The following is a 23953-nucleotide window of genomic DNA, read 5'->3' on the forward strand; positions in this document are numbered from 1 at the left end:
TCCGTTCGCTGTTGCGGGGAGGCGGGCGGGGAGGCTCCTGTTCATACGCCCCCTCGCCAGGCGCCTGGCCCCGGAGCTGCCCGGGACATTATGGCGCGACGCAAGGGCAACACGAAGCACCGGCGACGGCGGCCGGATTTGGGCCAGATCGGTTTGCGCGTGTGACTAGAATTGCGCGCCTTGGTACTCGATAGCGGTCCCGCCGTAGCTCGCGCATAGAAGCAGCAAGCTAGGCGGAGGCCGCATCGCGTTCGCTGTATACGTTTTACCCAAAACCGGAACAAAAACACGAATCTCCAATCCAAAAAGGGATGAAATCCCTTATGGATATAATCGCCAAAATTATCTCAGGAACATAGTGTGAATGCCCGGGCACTTGGTTTTTTCTTCTCTTTTGGGAGCCTCTTTAAAAAAGAATACCCGTAGGGGAAGGCCGTTCGAGCCGCCCGAGTCGAGTCCTTGCCTTGTGTGCGTCGCGAACCCTGAGCAAAGGCCGTTCGAGCCGCCCGAGTCGAGTCCTTGCCTTGTGTGTGTCCGCGACGTCGATGAAAACAGGGACTCCACCCATGGTCCGAGCCCCTGACATGCCCAGCAGAACCGATTCAGGGAGCTCCGATGACGCGAAGCCAAGCACTGCGGCGGCCGACGCCGAGGCCCCAGCCGTGGTCGTGCAGCACAGCTTCGCATCAGTGCAGCCCGATTTGCCGCGCAAGCCCAACTACTGGATCAGCTGTTGCAAGGCGTGCGTGCTGCTGTGCCTCGCGCTGCTGTGCCAGCCCATTTGGTTCGGCACGGCGATTGTCCTCTCCTTCGCCTTGACTGGAGTCAGCATCGTTGCGGGGCTGCCCATCGTCTTCCTCATCCTCTACTTTTACTCCTTCATGCCGCACAACGACCTCTACACGCAGCTGCTGCTCCTCTCGTACAAGGTCCTCTTCTTTGCACGCTACAAGCCGACCGCAAGAGGGGACATGCTGCCGGGGCTACTGAGGCCCAAGGAGCAGCTGGAGAAGCGCGCCATCGCCTACGCCGTCAATATCCTCGTGCCTCTCAGCTCGGAGGAGGAGTTCAAGAAGGACCGCATCACCTTCACGTCCACGCTGGGCATCCTCTTCGAGGAGAATCTGCACCGGCTGCCGTACTACCAGCGCAACGCCGCGTTTGCTCCCGGCGAGGACCCGGTCGAGTACGTCATGTCCTACGTCGGCGACGTCTTCCCTCATGTCAACCAGATTTACAGAGAAAAGACGAGCGACGAGGCGTGCACCCAGCTGGCCTTCTTCGGACTCGGCGCGCACAGAATCGAGGTCGAGACCGAGACCCGCACAGACGAGCACGGCAACGAAGTCGAGGCCAAGATGTACGTCGTGCGCACCAACCAGCTGTCGCAGTTGCCCGTCCGCGAGGGCTTCGAGACGTACGGCGGGGACGCATATTTCGACGCCGAGTGGCGGATTGAGAAGATCGTAATCCAGACGCAGCTGTCCAGCGAGGGGCTGCCGGGTCCGCTCGTCACGGTCCGGCCCGGCGAGCGCGGCTGGGAGTACGCCAAGTTCTGTTGGAGGTCGTCCCTCTTCTCCCTCGTCACGCTTGTCGACCACCTCTACGGCGTGCACATGCAGGCGGGCAACGCGTGTGTGGTGGCCATGCGGCAGCAGCTCTCGAAGGACCACCCGATACGGCGCTTCCTGACTCCGTTCTCCTTCCAGACCATCTCGGTCAACGACAACGCCCGGAACAACCTCGTCAACCCTCGCTCGATGGGTCCGCGCTGCTTCGCCCTCACGGATATTGGGATGGACCTCGCCTGGTCCGCAGCGCCGACGCTGCTGCAGTCCGGCGTCGAGGCCGCCAAGGCGCAGACGGATCCCAAGCTGTACTGGCGGGCGCTCCTCGACCGCGGCTGGTACATTGAGAACTGGGTGAAGCCGCGGCTGGGCAAGCTGACGCCGTGGTGGGAGCAGGCGCTCGAGTTCTGGAACGTGCAAAAGGCGTTCGTCACAGCGTTCATGGAGTCGTACTGGTCGGGGCCCGAGGCTCTTCTACAGGACAAAGAGGCTTTCAAGTTCCTGGTGCAGTCTGTGAGCATCGTCCAGTCCACGAGCTCCGATGCAATCACCCACCTCGCCGAGCTGCCCGCCGAGCTGAGCGCCGAGATCTTTTGGGACGCCACGATCAACCTGATCGCACGCTACACAAACCTCGTCACCGCGGGTCACGAGCAGGTCGGAACTGTCCCGGTTTACGCGCAAGACGCGTCCTTCTGCGCCTTTGCGTGGAAAAAGGGCGAGATGATGGCGACGAAGCAGGCGGCGCTCAACGCAGCGGTGCTGATGGCCTTCACCTCGACGCCGATGCCCCCTCTGATGCGCAAGACCGAGGAGGACGACTGGTCCTTCCTCTTTCCTAGCGAATGGAAGTCGGCAGACGTGCCCAGCCCCAAGGCTCGTGCAGACGCGGCGTACAATCAGTTCCAGGCGGATCTTGCTCGGCTGGAGGTGAAGTACCAGGCCTTTAACGACGCTGCTCTTGCCGCCGACGCTACCTTCCCAAACAACTTTGGCATCTGGGCACACGTCCCCTCGCTGCTCGAGTGTAGCGTCAGCGTTTGAGAGACCTTTTCACCTCTTTTCACATTCTTTGCCGCCCAGTGTGTTAGAGTTTTAATGTCTATTAGAGACTACATACAGAGGGTGTAACACGTAATTTTCAAGTTGCATGTACCCCGGGCCCAGCGCTTTTGTCGTCCGGATGCACTCACTTGCTTTTTTCGGTCCAGCCCTCCCGGGTCTTCAGACTTCACATCTCAGCTGAAGCCGGGCGGCACGGCGTCCGGTGTCTTCATCAAATTCGTCCTGGTGGCGGACAAGCCGTTCATGCGGCACGTGTGCGGCTGCGCGAGCCACAACCACAACTCGTTTGGCGCTCCGTTCTGCAACTGCGAAGACAAGGACGCGACTCACGACGACGGCTGCGGCCTGTACAACCTTTCGCACGACCCAGCCACGCACTACAACGGCTCTATCACGCCCGAGGTGCTGGCGGCGAGGGCGCATCTGCCGCTGTGGTACGTGCTCGGCATGGAGGAGCCCGACCAGTGGCGAGTCCAGTGCGACAAGTGCGGCACGGTGCGCCATCTTTTGGAGAACAACGCTCGGCGTCATACACTCTACGCTCGTATACCGCTACCGCCCACGCCAGCACCGCGCCGAGGCACATGTCTAGCACACGACTGTCACGCACTCCCTTTTATTACCCCGCTCTGCGTGCGCGCTGCTCACAGGTGATCGACAGCAAGAACGGCGGCCTCGCAAAGATTAAGGAGGTGGAGAAGCACCTCGCCGAGCTCTCCCCGGCCGAACGCAAAAAGGTGCACGAGGAGCACGCCAAGAAGTGCGGCGGCCAGCATCTCCACCACGGTCCGCTGCTGCCCTACCACCACGCCGCGTACGACCCGATGCACGGCTTCCACTCCGAGATCAACGCGCTCTTTGATGAGTCCGTCAACCAGTACCTCGCCATCCGTCCGAACGACTCCAAGTCGATCAAGCAGCTGAAAGAGCAGACGCAGGCCGACTTGAACGCCCGCTGGAAGAAGGAGCATCTGCCAAAGTTCATCCAGTGGGGCGAGGACGGCAAGGGCAGCAAGTTCTCGCAGATGAACGGGCCGACGATCCGCCGCGTCTTTGCAGCGCCGAGGCTCGTCACGGATACCTTTGACCTGATGGCGAAGGTCTGGGACCTGCACGAGGCGGAGAAGGCGGGCGCGAGCGACTCCTCTGCCGCCGCGCCGGCCGACACCTCGGCGCCCGCGACTGCCGCTGCTGAGGCTGCCGCCGCCGCAGCGCCGACGCCCGCCGAGCCCGATGCGGACGCGGGGCAGCGCAGCCGCCGCCGCCGCAAACTGCCGGTGGCGGCTGCGGCGCCGCAGAGCAGCGCTCAGGGCGCAGGAACTGGCGCCAAGGAGGTGGGCGCCTCCGCAGCCAAGGCGGCCGGCGGCACGAAGAAGGGCAAGGGCGGCAAGGGCAAGGGCAAGCCGAAGCGGAAGGCAAAGGATCGGGTCGTTCGCATGACCGACGCCTGCTTGGACTCGAGCGAGGACGAGGCCGCGGAAACCGCGGAGGCGAGCACTGGCGACGGGCACGTCCCCTCTCCTGCTGGTACCCAACTGAGCACTTGAGTTTCTTTTTTTAGGCTCCGACTCCGGCTCCACGTCCGCCGAGCGGCCGCAGTGATGAGGCTACCTTCGCCTCCCCGCCCGTCCCCGCCCCCCCCGCCGCCATTCCGCCTGCCGAGCCCCCCGCTGCTGCCCCCGCCGCCGCCGCTGCCGGCCCCGCGCCCGCCGCCAGCGCCGCCCCCCCCCAGCAATCGATCCGCGAGCGCGTCGGGGCGGCCTTCCTCGCCATCATGTCCTTCCACGACTGCATTCGTTCAAACCACAAGCGGTCTGCCAAGGAGATCACTATGGACGAACGACTGGTGCTCGCGCGCAAGGCTACCCGCGCGGCGCTGCGCATGGAGAAGGCGATGCTCTCTCTCATCGGCACGCACCGGCGACGCACATACGCGCACGACATTGTGTACGGGACGCACATGCTCTATGTACTGTACGGCCGCCCGTGGAACGCCGCCACTGAGGGCAGCGAGCACGAGCACCAGAACATGAAGAAGTACTTCGCGAGGATGGTGAATCACCGCACAAAGGGCGCAGACGTGCTCGGCATCCTCCGGCTCTCGCACGCGTACCGCGCGCTGATGCAGACGGACGCGGTCCACTGCCTCCCGAGGACGGGGTACGCCGCAGGCCGCGCCAACATCACCTTTGCGGCGAAGGAGGGTGCGGTGGTCAAGCGAGCGATGGTGGACGTTGGGGGTAAGGAGAGCGGGGCGGAGGGACGGGAGCGGAAGCGGCAGATGAAGCGGGCGGGAGTGGAGGGTGTGATTATGGGTGAGAGCGTACCTGGTAATCCTTGATTAGTTCTCTTGGATCTGGTACTGGTTGTCCGGCAGCAGATGCCACCCCTTTGCCCGCAGCCCGTGGCGCGGCGGGAGGTTCTCCCGCACGTACTTGACGATCCGCTGCCGCACCTTCTCCTTCTTGATGTAGCTGCCCGGCGTCGCCGCCGGCATCCGCAGCGACCCGTCGTAGCCGTTGATGCCGGCCGTGTTAAACTCGATGGTGCACGTCGCGGTCTCCCCCTTGATCGTCGCCGTGACCAGCATCGGCGGCGCCTGGCGGCGCGGCGGATGGGGCTGAGCCTCAACTGCGCTCTCGCGGCCCGGGATCTGTGCGGCGAGGTGGGGCGGGGGGCGGGAGGGAGGGCCCGGCGGGAGCGTGACGGCAGGCCGCACCATCGTCATGATGTCCTTGTTGGACGCCCGCCCGATGCGCGCGAGCATGCAGCCGGCGGCCCTGTTTGGGTCGAGGAAGAAGGCAAACGAGGCAAAGTCGGCGATGTCGTTCATCTCCTTGTAGACGACCTGATACACCTCGCAGCCATCTCCCTTGACCTTGCCGACGGGGAGCGTCTTCTGCTGCCTCGAGACATCGGTCGCGAAGACAGCGGGCCGCCGCATCTGCTCGATGAACGCGAGCGCGAGCGGTGCCGCCATGAACTGCGGGAGGTCTATCTTGTGCGTGTGCGGCCGGTTCTTGGTCTTGGCGATGGTCACCGAGCGGGCGATGGAGGCGCGCGCCGCGTCCACCAGCGGCCCCATGTTGATCCCGTCCACCAACGTCTTCCGCGCGGCGGTGTGCTTCACCTCGTGCTCCGCAAGGGCGTCGTCTGTCACATACGTCTCGGGCTCCCAAGAGGGCTCCCACGCCTGCCCAGTCTCGGGGTCGGTGCCCGTCCACTCGACCAGCGCTTCGCATATGCCGCAAGCACGTTTCCGGGTGCGCAGGATGCGCCGCACCCCCCAGTAACCCGTCCCGAACTTGAACCTACGGTCGGCAAAAATTATATTCCCGAGACGGCCAAAGTGGGGTGTACCCCTGGACCGGTGAGGCGGGGAGATTTCTCCCTTTTTGGTATTTCGGCATCTACTGGGTCGATAATGGATTGCCCGTGGCCGGGGGAGCGCCGTTCACGACGAACGGGTGCATGATGTGCGGCGCAACGCTGCGGCGAGAGGGAGTGCGCTCGCGGGCCGCGGGGCCCTCTCAGCGAGCGGATACGCCGCTGGCGTCGGGCGCAGCTCACCGAGCCGGCTTGGGCGTCCGCGTCCCCTTGGTCCGGCCTCGAGCCATGCCAGATATCGCCGACGGGGGGGCGGAGACGCGACGGGCGAGGGGCTCTAAGGACGCAGGCCTCCCGCGTTTTTGGGTGACAATCTAACGCAACTTTGCCCCTGGCCTGTTTCCCATCGTGTCTCTCTCAGTGTACGTACTTTGAGCTTACTGGGAGAAGAGGGAGAGGGGGTAAAAGAAAGAAAACAGACAACCCAAGGGAGGGATGGGAGAGGGGGTTAGTTAGTTAGTTAGGAAGGTGAAGAACACTGAACAGCCAGGCTACCCCTAGTCTAGCGGGAATTTTTCACAATATCGCAACCGCGATACCGCGCGATATTTGGCGATAAAATGCGATAAACGGCGATGTTGTGCGATGCTCGCGATCACGCGAGCCCTTTCATAGCACGTCACAGCGACGGCGTGTGAAGCGTTACAAAGGGACGTGCGCCGTGGACCGCCAGCGTGGAGCACATCGTCCTGGCGCTTCGCTCGCTCCGCTCGCGTTGCGCAGCTGGATCTGGCTGCCTACACACCTCGCGGCTACCTTGCACATGAGCGTCAGCTTGTTCTGCAGCACGTTCGCCGCCTTCCAGAGGAGCTCGCCGACCCCCTTCCCGAACCCACCGAACGACTCGAACAGCAGCAGCCGCACGTCGACGTCCTTCGTTGTCCTCCCTGGCGTAGCGATACTCGCCGCCATAGGACGGTATGCGGCGGTCGCCGCCCACCACCCTCCCCCCCCTGTATGCCAGCGACCCGTCTCCCCTGCTCCCTCTCGCCCTTGCTCTTCCTCTCCCCCTCCATGCCCTCGTGTGAAGAAAGAAACCGATGACGTCGCGTATGATCAAGACACCGCACCTGGGCGTTTCCGCGAAAATTGAGAAACCACGGCGCGCCTGCGCCGCAGGCGCGCCGGCTGCGCCGCCACAGCTTTAGATGGTCTCCACCGAAAACAAAGAAATCCGCGGCCGCGTCCGCCGCCGCCCGGGGCGAGGGTGGGCGAGGGTGCGCGAGGGTGCGCGCGTGCGTGCGCGAGGGTGCGCGATATTGCGCGACATATTGCGCAATATTGCGCGATATTGCGCGATATTGCGCGATATTGCGCGATATTCGGCGATATTAGGCGATCAATCACGATACACCGAAAATTCCCGCTAGACTAGGGGTCAGGCTCCGGACTGGGACACCGGACACCAACGCGGTACGGCTTTATCCGAGTCATGGGTGGACGCTAGACAGACGATGACGACACGCATGAGCGACACACAGACACAAACAGGCTTACAAGACACACAGCCAGCTGGCTGCCACACACCCTGAGTGTTGGCGTACACATAACTCAGGGCCGCCACGTCCTCCCTGCCGGCTGTCGCCCCCCCCAGCACACACGCGACACGGTGGTCGGTGCCAAGAGTACAAACAAGGGCACAACAACACAACAGACGACAGGAAGTAACATGCGAGGCTAGAGCAGGCTGCTCCGCCTCTATCTAGCAATCTCGCCGCCAGCCGCAAGGCATGGACGAGACCGTGTGTGATCTGTGATCTGTGAGGGTCCGACGCAGGCGCATTTTGTATGTATGTACAAAGAGAGAGGATTTAGGTTTGGGGCAGAGCGAGTGGAGCACTTGGAGCACTTGGAGCACTTGGAGTGCAGTCAGTAACCTCACATCCAGGGCCGGGGAGCTGAGAAGCGCACCCAGCGGGCCGGATGGTGGGCGAACTTTTCCGCGGTCGTGCTTTTGCGGTCGTGGAGGTCGTGGAAGTCGTGGAGTGGCGAGTCACGCTCGGGCGGACAGCACTGATGCCGTCGCCGGACGCGGCGGCGAGGCACACGGGCGCCGGTGTGGCGCGTCGGCAGGCCCACCACGAGCGGATGCGCGACGAGCGCGCTCGGGAAGCGGCCGCGGGCGACGCGGAGCTTCCGCCGGAGGACGACGCGGTCGAGATGGCGAGCGCCGCCCACGTGCTGGACAGCGTGGCGGAGGTGGGCCCGAACTACACGCTGCTGCGCAGCAAGGAGACGAAGGCGAAGCGGCGGAAGCGACAGCGCGAGGATGCCAGGGCGGCGCTCGACGGCCACACTGTCCTGTCCACCGGATCGCGCCTCGAGATATTCTGCGACAGCGAGCGGTGGTACCCTGCGACCGTCATGGCGCGGGAGGAGGACGGGGACGGGACGGATCGTGCACGAGATCGAGTACGACGGCTTCTCGGATCGGCGGTGGTGGCACATGCTGGACGACGAGCGGTGGCGCGCCGTCCCAGAGCAGGCCGGCGCGGGCGCAGGCGGCGCTGCTGCAGACGGGGATGGGGATGCGGCGATGGACCGCGCGGACGGCGAGCATGGCGCCCGTGCCGCGGGCGCCGCCGAGGCGGCCGAGGTGCGGCCGGCGCCGCCTCCTGTGCGCCGCGGTGTGCGGCGCAGCGCGCTGGCAAACGCCCTCGAGGCGGAGAGGATGACGAGCAGCAGGACGAGGCTGCGCGTGGCGATGAGCGGCCGATGCTAGCGCCCCACGGGCCGGCGCTGTCGGCGCACCTTCGGGTCGTGCGCCTGCGGCTGCGCGAGTTCCTGGCGACGCAGGCCGCGGCGGGGAAGAGCGTGCCGATGCAGCGGACGGCTCTCGGTCTGCACCCGACGATGCGGTGGACGATCCGCTTCGGCAAGTGGCTGGCGACGACGCGAATCACCGCGCCGAGGGCGAGCCGGTGGCACGCGACCGAGCGGGGCGACGCGCGGGACGAGGAGCCGACGGTGCGCACGGGTCGCGGCGAGAACGCGATCTACGTCGCGCTGCAGCACATGAAGAACCACGTGTGGCGCGTAGGAGGTGGGGGATGATGGTGGTAGTGTGAGGTGGTGTGGGTTGTGTGATAGAATGGAGGTGAGTTGAAATGGATGGGAGAGGTGGTGTGGGATGTGGGATGGGTGAGTTGTCGTGCGGCAGCAACGGTCGGCAGGCCCTCCGCCGTACCGAGGCGGTGCCCGGTGCCGAACCTGTCGGACCTTGAGACAGCGTTGTAGATCCCTGGGCGAGGGTGGTGGAGAGGGCGGTCCGTCGGCGCCAAACCACCTCCCACCGAGGTGGGTAGGTTCCACGCGTTCCCGGACCGCCCCGTTGGAGGTAGGCCGCTCGTCTAGCCAATCAGCCTTAAGCGAGCGGTCTGGCCGTTGGAATGGCCTAAGACCGGTCCCCGTCGGGAGGGGAGGATGACTGTCTCTGACGGCGAACCTCAGTTACGAGCCGCCCTCCCCTCGAGACGCGAGGCCAGCGCACTCGGGGCCCGAGCCCCAGCGTGCACCGTCCCACACGCCTCACGCGGCCTCTGGCTGGAGCGGGAAGGGATCGCAAGCGAGTCCCCCGGGCCGGTGTGCGTCTTCCGAGAGAGGAGCGGGAGCGAGGGACCTTCTTAGTTGTCCGGCATGCAGACGCATGCACGGCCGTTCAGAAATTTTCCCAGCCGTTGGAATGGCTGCGCTCCCGCCCCTCACGCCGGGTGGACAAGTGGGGGGGAGGTCAATGACCTGCCTAGTAAGCCGACATGCCAGGCATGCCGACCTTTCGGAGCCCCCCCTCGTACACGTGTGCCGCTGGGATAAAGCCAGTACGCCCGAGGGCGACGGTCCCCCGGTAGTAGACGTTGGCGCCGAAGAGGGAGGAGTCGCCGAAGGACGGGTAGTCGTCGGTCATGCGGGGGGAGGAGGAGTCGGCGAGTGGCGGGGACGAGAACAGAAATGCCTGAGAGGGTGGGGAGGGAGGCGTGAGGCGCATAGGGTAGGGCGGTGGTGAGTGGTGAGCGGCGTCGGCGAGATCGGCGATGAAGAGAGGCGATGGTGACGTACACGGCGGCAGTGTTCACGGCAGCAGCGCCGGTGGCGGCCCCGCGCAGCGGCGGCGGCGCCCTGAGTGAGGCAGACTGCCCTGCACAGCCTGCTGGGAACGCTCCCGACGAGCGGCGCGCCATGCGGGCCCGCCGCGGGCGACGCGGGCGGCGAGCCGACACGCGTGTCGCAGGCGTAGACAGCACTGGCGAAGCGAGGCGGCCGGCCCGGCCCCGGAGGCGGCTGCAGTAAGAGCTGCGAGGCAGAAGTCACTGTCCATGGCGTAGCTACTGAGCGGGCTGCCATCGAGCAGCGCGCCATGCGGGCCTGCCGCCGGCGACGAGATTGGAGAGCCGACAGGCATCAATGAGGTAGGTACTGAGGAGGGCCATCGCGCCCAAGGCGGTCCGCGCCGGCCCTGCAGGCCGTCACAGAGAGCCTGGCGAGGCTGTACAGAATGCCGAGAGCATACTGAGCAGGCTGCCGTCGAGCGACGAGCTATGCTGGCTCGTCGCAGGCGATGAGGTCGAGGAGCCGATCGGAGCGTCGCAGAGGCTGCCGACCACTGTAGTTCGCCCTCGGGCCCAGGGGTGGAAGGCAAGCTTCCTGGCGTTTCTGGCGAGCGTCCAGACGTCGCAGAGCATCCGGCAGGCGCGCAGCGACCCAAATTTTTGCTCACCGCACGGCCGTGCGAGCCGTCGGTCGGCGGTGATGGTCGGCGTCGGCGCGCGCCGACTAACGCGGCTTCTGTGGGCGTCATGTGGCGGGCGTGTCGGACTAGACATTGTCCGAATTTCGGCGGTGTCAAGTCGGTCTGCTCGTGTGTGTGTGGGGTCATGTGAGGTGTCTATCGTATGGACGCTCTCCTCACGTAAACGCACAACCCCGGGCCCGAAATCGCACAGAGTCACGCAACACGGGGTCTTAGGGAAGGCGAGCAAAAACCTTATCGCGCGCGCTATAGACGCCGACTCGGAGGCCGCACCGGTCAGGCGCGCAGCCGGAGAGAGAGGGAGGCGCTCAATCGCCGCACGCGGCGAGCGCCTCCATGCCGCAGCAGCTATGGCAGCAACCGCAACAGAGGCAGCAGCAGCGGCAGAAGCAGCACCAGCAGCAGCAGCAGCCGCCGTCGCCGTCGCGCGGTCGCTCAGCATCTTGAACGAATGCCCAAGACGAGCAGCAAGGCGAGGAATATCTCCTCGCTGCCGATCGTCGGCCCGATAAACTGCAGCATGAACATCTCCAATAACACGAGCGTAGCGGGAAGAAAGTGGTCGCGCACACCTCGCTGTCGATGTCCCGGCGTTCTTCGGTTCGTTCTGATCTGATCCATCCGCGTCTTCCGCCGCGAGCTCGGCGAGCTCTTCGAGCTCGTCTGCCCACTGCTCCAGCGCCGCACTCTCCGCCCAAGCCTCAGCATGGCTTTTTTTTGCCGTAGCAGCCGCCACTGAAGCCGCTGCGTCTGCGGCACTGGCGAGAGCCCGCTGCGCTCTGCTCACAGGCTAGCTGCCTACCGCTAGCCCTATCTCGCACTCACGGGTGATGACAATTCATTGGGTGAGTGTTTGCGAGCAGAAGCGCGTGTGCACCGCCGAGCCTGCGGCGGGCGCGCTGCGGCCGCACGTCTAGAACTCCGCCATAGTGCCACGTCGTGCGGCCTAGAATTAGCGGGGAGAGCCATGCCCGACTTTTCGAAGGCCAAATGCTCGTTTTCTCTTTTGGTGTACCTGTGTTAGTGCCAGTGCGCGCCAGTCCCGTGCCCAGTGTTGTGCGAGGGAAAAAAATTCTCTTTTCCAACACCACCGAGCTCGACCCGGTGCTTCGGAGCTCTCGGCACTGAACCACAGCAAATGTCTAGCCACGCTCTCGCTCGCAGCTATATCCTCGCGTCGGCCCTGCTGTGCCCGACGATAGCTCTGGCGGTGACGCCTGTCGCCTCGTCAGCGTCGCGCCGCGGCGCTGTTAAGCCGACGTTGGCTCCGGTTCGGCCTCACGCTCAGAGGACTGGCCGGCCGCTGCTCAGCGCCGACGCCGCACTCGCTGGCGAGGGCCCGCCCAGCCAAGGCGCGGCGGTGGTGCCAAGCATTATCAACCTGGCAAAGAACATAGTGGGCTCAGGTGTCCTCGCTCTGGCTGCTGGCGTCGCCGCCATATCGGTGTACCACAGCCTTCCCGAGATCTCGGCCGCAATCTCGCGGGCGCTTCTCTACCCAGTGCTCACGCGTGTCACGTCGACCCGCAGGGCAACCGGCGCGCCCTCGGCCCGGCCCTCGTCGTCCTCTTTGGGCTCGGCGGCGTCTCCGCTTACACCTTTTCGCTCATCGCACGGGTGGGCGACGACGTTGGTGCAGAGACGTACTTTGACACGTGGGGCAAGGTGGTGTCGGAGCGCTCTTCGGTGCTCGTCTCCGCCGCGATCACCTTCATGACCTGCGCGGCCGCCCTCTCGTACGCGATCATCATCGGCGACTCGTTCTCCTCCATCGCCACGCTCGCCGGAGCACCGGCCCTGCTGCAGCGCCCAAACCCGTGGATCCTGATCGCCTCGGTCGTACTGCTGCTCCCTCTCTCACTGATGCGCGACCTGTCGGCGCTGGCGGTCGGCTCGGTCCTCGGCAACCTCGGCACCCTCTTCACCGCCGGCTTCACCCTCCTCCGCCTCGCCGACGGCTCCTACGCACCCGGCGGCCGCTTCCACACCGCCATCGCAGCGGCGTCCCGCCCCGCGCTCAAGGCGCCTGCTATGGCGAGGCGTCTTGCCAGCAGCGCTACTCTTACTCCTCCTCACGACCGCCCCTTCTAAGGCGAGCGAGCCCGCCCTCGGCCCGGGCGTCTTCGTGCTCGTCTCGATGCTCGCCACCGCCTACGTCGCGCACTACAACGCGCCGACCTTTTACAAGGAGCTCGCCCCGCCAGAGGGAGGAGGAGCGCCGGCACACCCCGCAACCCGCAACCTCTCCACCCTCGCCCGCAACCCTCCCACGCCCTCGCCCTCACCCTCGCCCTCATCCTCCCGTCACCCTCCCATCACGCTCCCTCGCCCTCGCCCTTCCACCACTGTCCACGCGGCCCTGCTGCAACCGCATGCCGAGCCGTGCCCCCCTCTCCCTCCCCGCCGCAGGCTCGAAGCTGCCGCGCTTCAACAAGGTCGTGGCGGGCGGCTTCGCGCTCGCCGCCCTCCTCTCCGCCGCAATCATGTCTGGCGGGTTCCTCACCTTTGGCGCCGCCACGCAAGGGCTCCTCCTCAACAACTACGCTTCCTAGACACTTCCTAGACACCTCCTAGACACTTCCCTGTGAACAGGCTCATCCTCAACAACTACGCGACGACGGACGCGCTCGCTCTGATCGCGAGGGTCGGCATCGGCGCGTCCATCGTCTTCTCGTACCCGCTCAACTTCAACGCGATGCGCGGCGGCTTCCTCAAGCTCCTCCGCCTCGACATGTACGCGCACAGAACCGACCTCCATGTCGCTGCCACCGTCGCGCTGATGACGGCCTTCAACGGCCTCGCACTCTTCCTCAAGGCACTTCCTAGACACTCCATAGGCACTCCATAGGCACTCCATAGGCACTCCATAGGCACTCCATCGACCCTTCCCAGACCCTTCTCAGACCCTTCCCAGACCCTTCTCAGACCCTTCCCAGACCCTTCCCAGACCCTTCCTAGACCCTTCCTCGCGCTAGGCGAGGCCGGCCCCGAGTCCCTCCTCCCGCCCCCTAGCCGCCTGCTCCGCCCAGTGCACCGCCCGCCCAGTCCCACCGCCCGCCCCGCCCGCAGGACCTCGGCCTCGTCGTCGCCGTCGGCGGAGCCATCCTCGGCTCCGCCATCGTCTACATCTTCCCCGCGATCATGTTCATCGCAAACATGCGCCGCAAGGCGGCCGCCGGCCCGCTCTCGGCTGGGGAGCGGCGTGAGGTCCTCCTCAACAAGGGGCTGGTCGCCCTTGGCGCCGCCCTCGGCTGCCTCGGCGCCTTCATGTCGCTGCAATGAGTCAGTGTGCAACGTGCAGCGACACACACGACTCGACACACAAAGAGTTACCTCTGTCCTCTCTCGCGACTCCGCGCACCCACGCACGTGCGGGCGCGCACATATTCATATTATTGAGTTATATGCATGTATGCAGAGAGGAGGTCCCAGGTGTCCCGGCGTCTCCCGCGACGGGGGCTACATGCTAACATGGTAAAGGGTGCCTACTGTGTGAATACGTTTTCCACGTATTCCAAACGACCTCCCAGAGGCCTGTATTCTGCCGTATTCCACCCGTATTCCACGTATTCCATGGAATACGCCGTATTCCAAGCTCCAAAAATGGACGTATTCCGTATAAAATTTTCTTCGCTCCGCGAATTCACAGCCTTGTTATTGAGAAGAAAATACCTCCTATGGCGCTGTTTCACACACAGGAAGGGTGTGGAGATGCTGGGTTGACGGAAATCGGAGGACGCGAGCCACCTCGCCACAGATGGTCCCGCGCCTCGCCGCTCCATAGACGGGGACACACCCCGCACCGTCCGCTGTGTCCCCGTCTTTGTCCGGAGTGAAAAGTCCAACGCGCTCGTCGGTGACGGCTTCCTCCAACCTGCACTGCGCTCGGCGAACCTCGACAGCGCCTTCGGTGGCATGCAGCTCTTTGCGCCTGAAGCCTGGAGTGAAGCTCCTCTACTGCTCACACGCTCTGCACAGTTGGCACAGCCCACTGTGCGGCTGCCACAGCTTTGACAGCGATGGGCTCGCCCTCACTGGCCCTCAGTCACTTGTGCTGCGGCTTGTGTGAGCGACACTGCTCGGCGACTGCCGGCACACTGTGAGACCGTGGGTGTGAGGTTAAACCACGCTACCAGCGCTTGGTCACATCGGCCCCGAGGTCAGATTCTTCTACTCTGTTGATGACAAGACTTGTCTACTCGCTGGAGCCGAGCAGGAGGGCCCAGCGCACAGCCCCTTGTTCAACTCTCTCACCCTCCACACCCCGTACACATATTATGCACGACATGCACACACATCGTGTGACTGTGAGCATGTGTGCACATGCACATGCCACGTGCACATGCCACATGCACATGCCACATGCACATGCACATGCACATTCACATTGCACATGCGGGAGACCGGGGCCGCGACGGCGCGCCGACGGGCGACGGTCTGTGTGGACTGTGGAGACTGTTCGTCGTGTCGTCTACTTGTTCGTCTTTCTCTTTTTTCGGACGATCGTTGATCTACAGTGTACAGCGTGTCATGAGGCGTGCCATGCATGCCACTTATTTACACGTGATACAACGGACGGGAGCCCTGGCAACCCCGCGCGCGGCCCCGGCTGTCCGGCGCAAGCGCAGCTTAGTACTCGGCCCGGTCTCGCGGACGGTACCCCATCGATGGTACCCCACGGCCAGAGAGGAGGCAGATGGTCACGTAGAGCAGCAGCCCCGGCGGTCCGATGCCGTTGGTGAGGAGGAGCGCGGCCCACGTGAAGCCAACGTCCCGCTCCAGGCTGTCCAGCCAGATGGCGCGGCCGACGAAGAGGTCCCAGATGAGAACGTGCGGCCACTCCTCGGCCACGAAGTCACGCACCTCGAAGAGGCGCACCATCCCGTCCAGCTGATTCTGCGCCGGGTCGAAGACGTCCGCGAATATCTTGACCGGCTCCGTGCCTCCAGGCGCCGACGCTGCCAGCAGGACGATGGCGAGGTGCGCGAGCGAGAGCGCAATCACCGGCGCGATGGGACCCATGACCCGCGCGGTGAGCGACGACCGCGGCGCCGCCACCATCAAGACCCACAGAAACTGCGGCGCAAAGGTATCCAGCGAGACGAGTGCATCGATCACCGGAGCACCGGCTGCTGTGAGCGCCACCGGCCTCGCACGGTGGGCGTTCAGAGAGTCGTCGTTCTCCGAGCGTAGCGGCGAGTGTAGCGGCGTCACTCGGAGCGCAGTCTGGACCGGTGCGAACGCCGACGCGGTCGCGGCGATCGGTTTCGCCTCAGATTTTGCCCCAGACCAGCTCTCAGACTCAAGAAGAAGAAATCTTGTTGGTCTTCAAAAATCTCTCTCTCAGACGCAGGGAAACTCGAGACACGAGAGTTGCCAGATGGAGCACCAAACACCCTCTAGTTTCCCTGGAAATTTCCGGAAACGCAAAGTGCTGGGGACCCTCTCGTTTCCTTTTTGGTTTCCGGAAACATGGATACAGGCCAAACAGCACCTTGAACGAATATCGAGTATAGCGAGTTCACCGCTTTGTTTGGTACGCTCAAAAAATAAAAAAAATCTAGGGATTTGACCGCAACACTCGTCGGCGACATGATGGGGGACCAGACTCGGAAGCGCAGGGTTCCGGCTCCGAGCCGGATAGGGAGCCTGATAGGTGCCTGAAGAAAAGTGTTTTTGTCTGAACAAAAGCGGTTGCTGCCATAGCTGCTGTGCGGCCGCACCACCCGGCGAGGCCATCCTCGCGCGCACGGACGCTACAGGCGCGGGCGCGGGCGGGGGTGGAGGGTGCGTATGAGGCGGAGATGATGGATGGAGGCGCTCGCCGCGTGCGGCGATTGAGCGCCTCCCTCTCTCTCCGGCTGCGCGCCTGACCGGTGCGGCCTCCGAGTCGGCGTCTAGCGCGCGCGATAAGGTTTTTGCTCGCCTTCCCTGGGACCCCGTGTTGCGTGACTCTGTGCGATTTCGGGCCCGGGGTTGTGCGTTTACGTGAACAAAAGCGGGAAAAGAAAACAAAACTCCCTCGCACAACACGGGCACGGGACTGCGAGCACTACACTACACAAAGCGGGAAAAGAAGGAAATCCCGCGGCCCGGGCAGCAGGTCAGAGCGACTCCACCGCCACCGTCATGCCGAAGCGCGGCGGCTCTGACGCCGGCAGAGGTGGGAGTCGGCGACAGAAGACGAAGAAGGCGGAGCCAGCTCCAGCGTATGTCGTTGGGCGCGCGTGCCGCGTGCGGCTGCTCGGCGCCGAGGAGTGGCTTTCTGCGTCGGTAATCGCCATCTCCGGCGCGGACCGGCGGTCTCTCGACCTGCAGCTCGCCGACGACGAGGACGGGGTGGGCCACAGCTGCCGCATCCACCTGGACCAGCAGCCGGTGCACGTCGCCGACGAGATTGTTTGGGCAAAGGAGCCGCCGGGGGAGGGGAAGGCGGCGGCGACAGCTGGCCAGTGGACGCCGGCGCTGCTGTACAAGCCACTGGGGCCGCCCGAAGTGGAGTCGTGCGGGCCAAAGCGTGCGCGCGAGGACGCGGCCGCGGGCGGCGCCGCCTTCTCTGGCCGCGTGACGGAGGGCGAGTTCCTCGAGATTGAGGTTGCCGAGCCGAGCGACCCGTCGCGCGTGTCCTGGAAGCCGGGCGAGGTGCGGCAGGTGCTGTCTGGAGGGCGCTTCACGTGCTGCGTGAACGGGGACGAGGACTTCATTGAGGAGTACGGGCCGGAGGACGAGGGGGCGGAGTGGCGCAAGGTGCGCGCTCGCATGCTGTGCCCCGACGCCTCGCCGCGCTGGCTCCCGCCCCGCCCTGCATACGCGCGCGCGACCGCCGTGAGCCGCTCGCGCCGCATCCGTCAGGTTGCCGACCAAGAGGCGGCGCGCAAGGCCTTCGAGGAGGCGACGGAGGCCGCCCTCAAGGCTGGCGTCCAGCTGCAGCTCACCGAGTACCTCGGCTCGGGCCGGCGCGGCTTTGCGTCGCGGAGCGACTGCCTCCCCTTCGTGCGGCAGATGTGGAAGCGGAAGACGGACAAGGCGCAGCTGAGGGCCGTCGCCGAGGCGCTCCGCCTGCGGAGGGCCCTCTCCGCGCCCTACGTGCGCGGGCTCAAGAAGCAGCTCGCCGGCGCGCGCGTGGCGATCTACTGGCCGGACGATGACGAGTGGTACTGCGGCCGCGTGCAGCAGTACGAGGCCAGGGAGGGCAAGCACGCGGTGCTGTACGACGACGGGGTGCTCGAGTCGCTCGACCTGGCCGAGGAGAGCCTGCACATCTTCTCGAGCGAGCAGGAGGAGAAAGAGTTCGGCGCCCACTCCAAGTCCGGGCTCTGCTTTCTGTGCGGCCACCACGGCACCCTCGCGCGGCTCAAGGAGACGGTCTGCGAGCCGGTCCGCCAGGGGGAGGAGGCGGCCTCGCCCCCGCCTGCGCCCGCGCCCGCGCCGCCCGCGCCGCCCGCGCCGCCCGCGCCGCCCGCGCCGCCCGCGCCGCCCGCGCCGCCCGCGCCGCCCGCGCCGCCCGCGCCGCCCGCGCCGCCCGCGCCACCGAGCGCAGGGGCCCCTGGCGAGGGGCGGGGCGGCGAGGGCGGAGGCGTGGCGGCGGACGACGTGGAGATGCGAGACGGCGGCAACGGGGCGGCGGAGGGCGGAGGCCGGGCGGCGGCGGCGGCGTCCGGCGGCGACGGGCCCGCCGAGGCTCAGCCGGCTTCGCAGCCGATGGAGGTGGATGGGGCTGCGCCGGCTGCAGCTGCGGAGACGCCCGAGAAGGGGACGGCGGACCGGCCTGGCTCGGCGGGCGGGGAGGCGGGCGGGGAGGCGGGCGGGGAGGCGCCTCAGGCCGAGGAGGGCCTGGCGTACACGGGCGACATGCTCGAGTGCGCGGGCTGCCGCGACCGCTTCCACCTGCGCTGCCTCGACACCAACCTGGAGAGCAAGCCCGAGCTGTGGGACAAGTGGAGGTGCCTCGAGTGCAAGCAGTGCGAGGTTTGCAAGAAGGACGGCAGCAAGATCCGGCTGGCCATCTGCGAGGACTGCGACGAGGGCTACCACATCGAGTGCCTCGACCCGCCGCTCAAGTCCTTCCCCCACCGCAACTTCAAGTGCCCCAAGTGCGTCAAGTGCTCGTCGTGCGGCACGCGCACGGCCAAGGCGTGGCGCTCCGACTACACCATGTGCAAGCCGTGCGGCACCCTCTTCCGCGACCGCCGCTTCTGCGCCATCTGCCTCTCGGTGTACAAGCAGCACGAGACCGACATGGTGCAGTGCGACAAGTGCCGCTTCTGGATCCACGCGCGGTGCGACGGGTTGGGCGAGGACGACTTGCGCAAGCTGCACGAGTCGGAGGACCCATACGAGTGCCCGAACTGCCGCGGCGAGCGCACCTACACGCTGATGGCGCAGGCGCTCGACCAGCTGCAAAAGGAGGACCGCGAGCGCTTCTTCGCCGAGCCGGTGACGGTCGAGTACGCGCTCGCGACGCAGTACCACACCGTCGTGGACAAGCCGATGGACTTCCGCACCATCCGGGGCAAGGTCACCTCCCTCCAGTACGGCACCACCCAGCTCGAGGCCGTGCGCGCCTTCCGCGACGACTTTCGGCTCATCTGCTCCAACGCAAAGGCCTTCCACCGCCCAAACGAGAAGATCCACATCGTCGCGCGCCGGCTACTCAAGCTGAGTGAGAAGGTCATCGACGTCACCTTCCCGTGGCTCAAGGCGGACCTCGCCGGCGCCGGCGACGGCGACGGCGGCCCGGCGGCAAAGGCGGACGCGTCCAAGCCGGATAAGGAGGAGGTCGCCGTGGGGAGCGACGAGGCGCCGCCGCTGCTCGAGAGCCCGTGGCACCACGTCGCGGCGATCACCTTTGAGGGCGGCGGCGACGACGCCTCCGCCTCCTCGGCCTGCTTCGTCTGCGGCGGCCTCTGCGACCCGGACTCGCCGTGGCTGTGCGACTCGGCGCTGCTGCGCTGCACGTGGTGCGCCGAGACGTACCACTCGTACTGCACGCCCGCGCCGTGCCCCGAGCCGAACGAGGAGACGATGCTCCACTGGTCGTGCCCGCGCTGCCGCTTGCTCACCATCGCGCCCGCCAAGCCGGGCGACGACCCGAGCGAGGCACCGCGCAGCCTGCCCGCCGGCATGACCCGCTGCGCGCGCTGCGACAAGGTGCTGCCGCGCAAGGGCGCGAGCAGCAGCGGGGCCGAGCCGGGCGGCGCGGACGGGCTCGTGATTTGCTCCGACTGCCGCTGCTGCGAGGGTTGCGGCGCGCGCACCGGCCGGGGCTGGAGCGAGGATGGCGTGTGGTGCGCCGCGTGCGCGCCCGGGGGGCTCGAGGGCCGCTTCTGCGGCATCTGCTCGCGCGTGTTTGACAACGAGAGCGAGGAGGCGGCGATGATGATCCAGTGCGACACCTGCCTCATCTGGGTGCACCCGCTCTGCGACGGTCTCGACGAGGAGACCTACTGGAAGTACGCCGAGGGGCGACCCGGCTTCGAGAAGTACGAGTGCCCCGACTGCAGCGCCGAGCCGTCCGCCTCGGGGGCGGTGCTGTGGCGCCAGATCGAGCGGCTCGTCTCGCGCATCCAGCACAAGCGCATCCAGTACTCGGCCGAGCTGCTGCCGCGGCTCGGGCCGGAGCGGTCGTCGCTGACGGACCCGCGGCGCCGCTCCGCGCTTCAGCGGTGGATCGGCGAGCGGGCCGAGGCCGGGGCGGCGTGGGCCGTCGCGACGCTGCATGAGGCGGGCAACCCGTTTGGTCGCGTGCCCCCCGGGCCGAGGCCGCCGTCGAGCAACAGCAACACCGACTACGTCGTCACGGGCACGCCGGCGGACGATTGCGGCGAGTGCGTCTACTGCAGGGACAAGATCAAGTTCGGAGGGCCCAACGTGACCAAAAAGCCGTGCCTGCGGCGGCGCGTGCTCAAGAGCAGCATGGGCAGCTCGCAGACCCACAGCCTCGCGCTCGCGGCGGCGGAGGCCGACCCGCAGCCAGGCTCCCTCCCCGCAGACGGGTCGCAGCCGCAGGTCGTTGAGCGCCTCCCGCGCCACGCCGCAGCGCGCTATCGAGGTAGCTCAGCTGCATTTCTTCTGGCGATAGGCTGTCGACGAGGAGGCCGCTGGCGTCGCTATCAAGCGCGAGGCGCCTGGCGGCCTCGCCAACGGGCAGGCGCCGGGCGACGATGCGTCGGGCGGCACGCAGGCCAATGGCGTCGAGCAGCCCGCCGAGCCGAAGATTTTGTCGATGATCGTCAACAACGGCGTCAGGGCTGAGGCGTGGGACGGGTACGACTCGTACGAGGAGTACGGCGACGGCGAGGAGAGCGGCGGGGCGCGGCGGCCGATCGCGCGTCCCGCGGCGGGACGGCTCTCGTCCCTCCCAGCGCTTTGCATGCCTTGTGCCGGGTCTGCCCGCAGCAGTGGAGAGACGCAAGCCGGGAGCGCCGGGGCGTCCGCAGCAGCCGCCGCTAACGGGGCCCCTAGGGCGCCGTCGGGCGGCAAAGCAGCCTCCGGCCCTTCGCCCGCCAGCTTGCCCAATGGCGGGGACGTGAAGATGGAGGAGGCTGGCAGCACGGCGCCCGAGCCAGAGGCGGCGGCGCGTGTGCAGGCAGCGGAGCCGGCCGACGCCGAGCAGGTGCTGCCTTTGGCAGGGCAGAGGCCCGGCGCAGAGCCGAGGCCGCGGCCGGCCGGCGAAGCCGCTCCGTCTGCGGCAGCCGGGGGGCGGCAGCGGGCCGAGGCCGCGGCGGGCAGCGGACAGGGCGAGCGGGCTCCGCTCGACCCAGAGCCGTCGATTTCGGCGCTCGCCGGGTCGGGGAGCGGTTCGCAGCTTTTGGATGCAGCAGCCGCCAAAGCCGCCGCCGGGGGCGCCGCGATTGTGCCGGCCACTCCCGAGGCCGCTGCCCTCTCCGCGGCAGACGCGGACGATGTGCCCGTCGGGGCGCCCGTCTGCGTCTTTTGTGCGCGCGGCGCCCACCCCGTCTGCGGCCGGCTGATCCCCGTGTCGCCCGGCTGCTGGGCGCACGTCAACTGCGCGATGTGGAGCTCGGAGGTGTTTGAGAAGGAGGCGGGCGTGCTGTACAACATGCCCTCGGCGGTGCGCAGGTCGGTCAAGAAGCGCTGCGCCCACTGCCACCTCCCGGGCGCCTCGGTCGGCTGCTTCCACAAGAAGTGCCTCGCGGCGTACCACTTTGCGTGCGCGCGTTCTTTGGGGTGCGCCTACACGCCGGACGACGGCCGCTCGACGTGGTGCCCGCTGCACGCACCGCCTAAGGCGATCACGCCGCTGCCGGTGCGGGTCTCGCGCTCCGTCGCCGTCAACCGCTCGCTGCGGCTGCACCGGGCCGACGAGGGCGAGGCGCAGCAGGCGGCGGCCGCCGAGTCGGTGCTGTTGCAGGTGGGGCAGCTCAAGGTCCTCCGGCTCGGCAGGCCGCAGCCGGCGCGGCCGCAGTTCCACGAGCGGCACCAGATCTTCCCGCTCGGCTACACCGCCCGGCGCCGCTTCCACGACCTCGCCAGACTGCCGCCGGCCACGTGCGAGTACAGCTGCAAGGTCGGAGAGCACGCCGGGCTGCCCTCCTTCGTCATCGCCCACCCGACCGAGCCGGGCCTCTGCTTCAAGAGCTCGACCGCGACGGGCGCGTGGCACGCGCTCGTCAACCGGCGCGCGCGGGTGCACGGGGTGCGGCCGCTCAACCTCACGCCGGCTCAGATGCAGCTGGAGGGCGCGCTCTTCTTTGGGCTCGCCGTGCCGGCGGTGGCGCAGCTCATCGAGCAGCTGCCGGGGGCAAAGTCGTGCGAGGGCTTCCACCCTCGCTACTCGCGGCCCGAGGCGATGCAGAAGGTGCCGCCGCTGCCAAAGTCGACCAACGGTTGCGCGCGCGCCGACCCGTACGTCAAGCGCTCCTCGCAGTACAAGGCGGCGCACTCTGTCTACCACCGGCCCTTCCTCAACCGCGGAGCGATCCAGTCGCACAAGGAGAAGGAGGAGCCGGCCGAGGGCGAGGAGCGCGAGGGGCTGCTCCTGCGCCGGAGGGAGGGCGAGTCCCGCTCGGTCGGCCAACTCGCCGCGCTGCAGTCCTTCTCCGCCCTGCAGAAGCTGCACTACAACGTGCGGGTGGGCCGCTCGCCCATCCACAACTGGGGGCTCTTCACGACGTGCGGCATCCCCAAGGACGCGATGGTGGTCGAGTACAAGGGCGAGGCGATGCGCAACGTGCTGGCGGACCTCAAGGAGAAGAAGTACGGCGAGGGCGCGCTGCGCGGCCAGGGCGGCGACTGCTACATGTTCCGGATCGACCCCGAGACGGTGCTCGACGCGACCGTCAAGGGCAACGTGGCGCGCTTCATGAACCACTGCTGCCACCCGAACTGCTACTCCAAGGTCATCGAGGTGGACGACGACCGCGGCGCCGTGACCGTGCGGCGGAAGCACATCGTCATCTTCGCGCAGCGCGACCTCGAGGCGGGCGAGGCGATGCGCAACGTGCTGGCGGACCTCAAGGAGAAGAAGTACGGCGAGGGCGCGCTGCGCGGCCAGGGCGGCGACTGCTACATGTTCCGGATCGACCCCGAGACGGTGCTCGACGCGACCGTCAAGGGCAACGTGGCGCGCTTCATGAACCACTGCTGCCACCCGAACTGCTACTCCAAGGTCATCGAGGTGGACGACGACCGCGGCGCCGTGACCGTGCGGCGGAAGCACATCGTCATCTTCGCGCAGCGCGACCTCGAGGCGGGCGAGGAGATCATGTACGACTACAAGTTTGGCGTCGAGAAGGAGAAGATTATCTGCCACTGCGGCCACCCCAAATGCTTAGGGGTGATGAACTGAGCGCGCTGGCGCCGGACGCCGCTGCACACTCAGACGATGACCCCCCTCTACACTGTCCTCCATGTTTTGTTACGCGCACTCCGCACGCCCCTGCCTCGTGGCAGCGTGTTTTTAGCGGCAGCCCGAGTCTTCGCGGCGGCTGGGCTCTCTACTTTGATGCCAAAAAGCAGAGTACAGGTACGGCTCTTGAAACAGGTCTGGGCAACGAGAGAGCTCTACACACCAGCTAGCTGTAGGTGTAGCTCAGTGGCGCTGGGAAGCACATCTCGGCTGCCTCTCGCGTCTCTCGGCTCGCCTGGCTCCGGCCCCGCCGGCCCGCGCGCCCGTCCCGTCCACCGTCCCGCGCCGCCGCCCTGCACGCCATCATGGCTCACA

The 23953-nt window shown here is 66.5% G+C and overlaps 6 protein-coding genes across 6 annotated transcripts in view; 5 read left to right on the forward strand and 1 right to left on the reverse strand.

Moving 5' to 3' along the window:
- Positions 1 to 288, forward strand: part of EMIHUDRAFT_437431 (hypothetical protein) — a 2390-nt gene extending 2102 nt beyond the window's left edge. Inside the window, exon 2 of the mRNA XM_005764525.1 lies at positions 1 to 288. Coding sequence (XP_005764582.1) covers positions 1 to 169 — 169 coding nt within the window. The 3' untranslated portion in view covers positions 170 to 288.
- A 203-nt stretch (positions 289 to 491) lies between these two features.
- On the forward strand, positions 492 to 4994 carry EMIHUDRAFT_452272 (hypothetical protein). Its single transcript, XM_005764526.1, has 6 exons — positions 492 to 2576; positions 2811 to 3128; positions 3284 to 3733; positions 3944 to 4144; positions 4381 to 4860; positions 4931 to 4994. The coding sequence occupies exons 1-6, from the start codon at positions 546 to 548 to the stop codon at positions 4940 to 4942; spliced, it is 3492 nt and encodes a 1163-aa protein (XP_005764583.1). The 5' UTR covers positions 492 to 545; the 3' UTR covers positions 4943 to 4994.
- Positions 4995 to 11905: 6911 nt separating this feature from the next.
- On the forward strand, positions 11906 to 14049 carry EMIHUDRAFT_213954 (hypothetical protein; the record flags this gene model as incomplete). Its single annotated transcript, XM_005764527.1, has 5 exons — positions 11906 to 12211; positions 12298 to 12808; positions 13177 to 13261; positions 13360 to 13525; positions 13837 to 14049. The coding sequence occupies 5 exons, from the start codon at positions 11906 to 11908 to the stop codon at positions 14047 to 14049; spliced, it is 1281 nt and encodes a 426-aa protein (XP_005764584.1).
- A 1347-nt stretch (positions 14050 to 15396) lies between these two features.
- On the reverse strand, positions 15397 to 15840 carry EMIHUDRAFT_67182 (hypothetical protein; the record flags this gene model as incomplete). Its single annotated transcript, XM_005764528.1, has 1 exon — positions 15397 to 15840. A coding segment is annotated over one exon (444 nt), but the record flags the coding sequence as incomplete, so codon positions are not given.
- A 2778-nt stretch (positions 15841 to 18618) lies between these two features.
- EMIHUDRAFT_67249 (hypothetical protein) lies at positions 18619 to 19053 on the forward strand (the record flags this gene model as incomplete). Its single annotated transcript, XM_005764529.1, has 1 exon — positions 18619 to 19053. A coding segment is annotated over one exon (435 nt), but the record flags the coding sequence as incomplete, so codon positions are not given.
- Positions 19054 to 22456: 3403 nt separating this feature from the next.
- On the forward strand, positions 22457 to 23578 carry EMIHUDRAFT_311470 (hypothetical protein; the record flags this gene model as incomplete). The annotated part of the gene is made up of 2 exons (XM_005764530.1): positions 22457 to 22960; positions 23219 to 23578. The coding sequence occupies 2 exons, from the start codon at positions 22457 to 22459 to the stop codon at positions 23576 to 23578; spliced, it is 864 nt and encodes a 287-aa protein (XP_005764587.1).
- Between the last annotated feature and the right edge of the window lie 375 nt (positions 23579 to 23953).

Source organism: Emiliania huxleyi (assembly GCF_000372725.1).
Source record: "Emiliania huxleyi CCMP1516 unplaced genomic scaffold EMIHUscaffold_59, whole genome shotgun sequence".
NCBI classification, from domain to species: domain Eukaryota; phylum Haptophyta; order Isochrysidales; family Noelaerhabdaceae; genus Emiliania; species Emiliania huxleyi.

Coding starts and splice junctions, on each gene's coding strand:
- EMIHUDRAFT_452272 (XM_005764526.1), top strand. CDS start 546: ATGAAAACAGGGACTCCACCCATGGTCCGAGCCCCTGACATGCCCAGC. Junction 3,129..3,283: donor AGTGCGACAAGTGCGGCACG/GTGCGCCATCTT, acceptor CGCTGCTCACAG/GTGATCGACAGCAAGAACGG. Junction 3,734..3,943: donor CCTTTGACCTGATGGCGAAG/GTCTGGGACCTG, acceptor AGCAGCGCTCAG/GGCGCAGGAACTGGCGCCAA.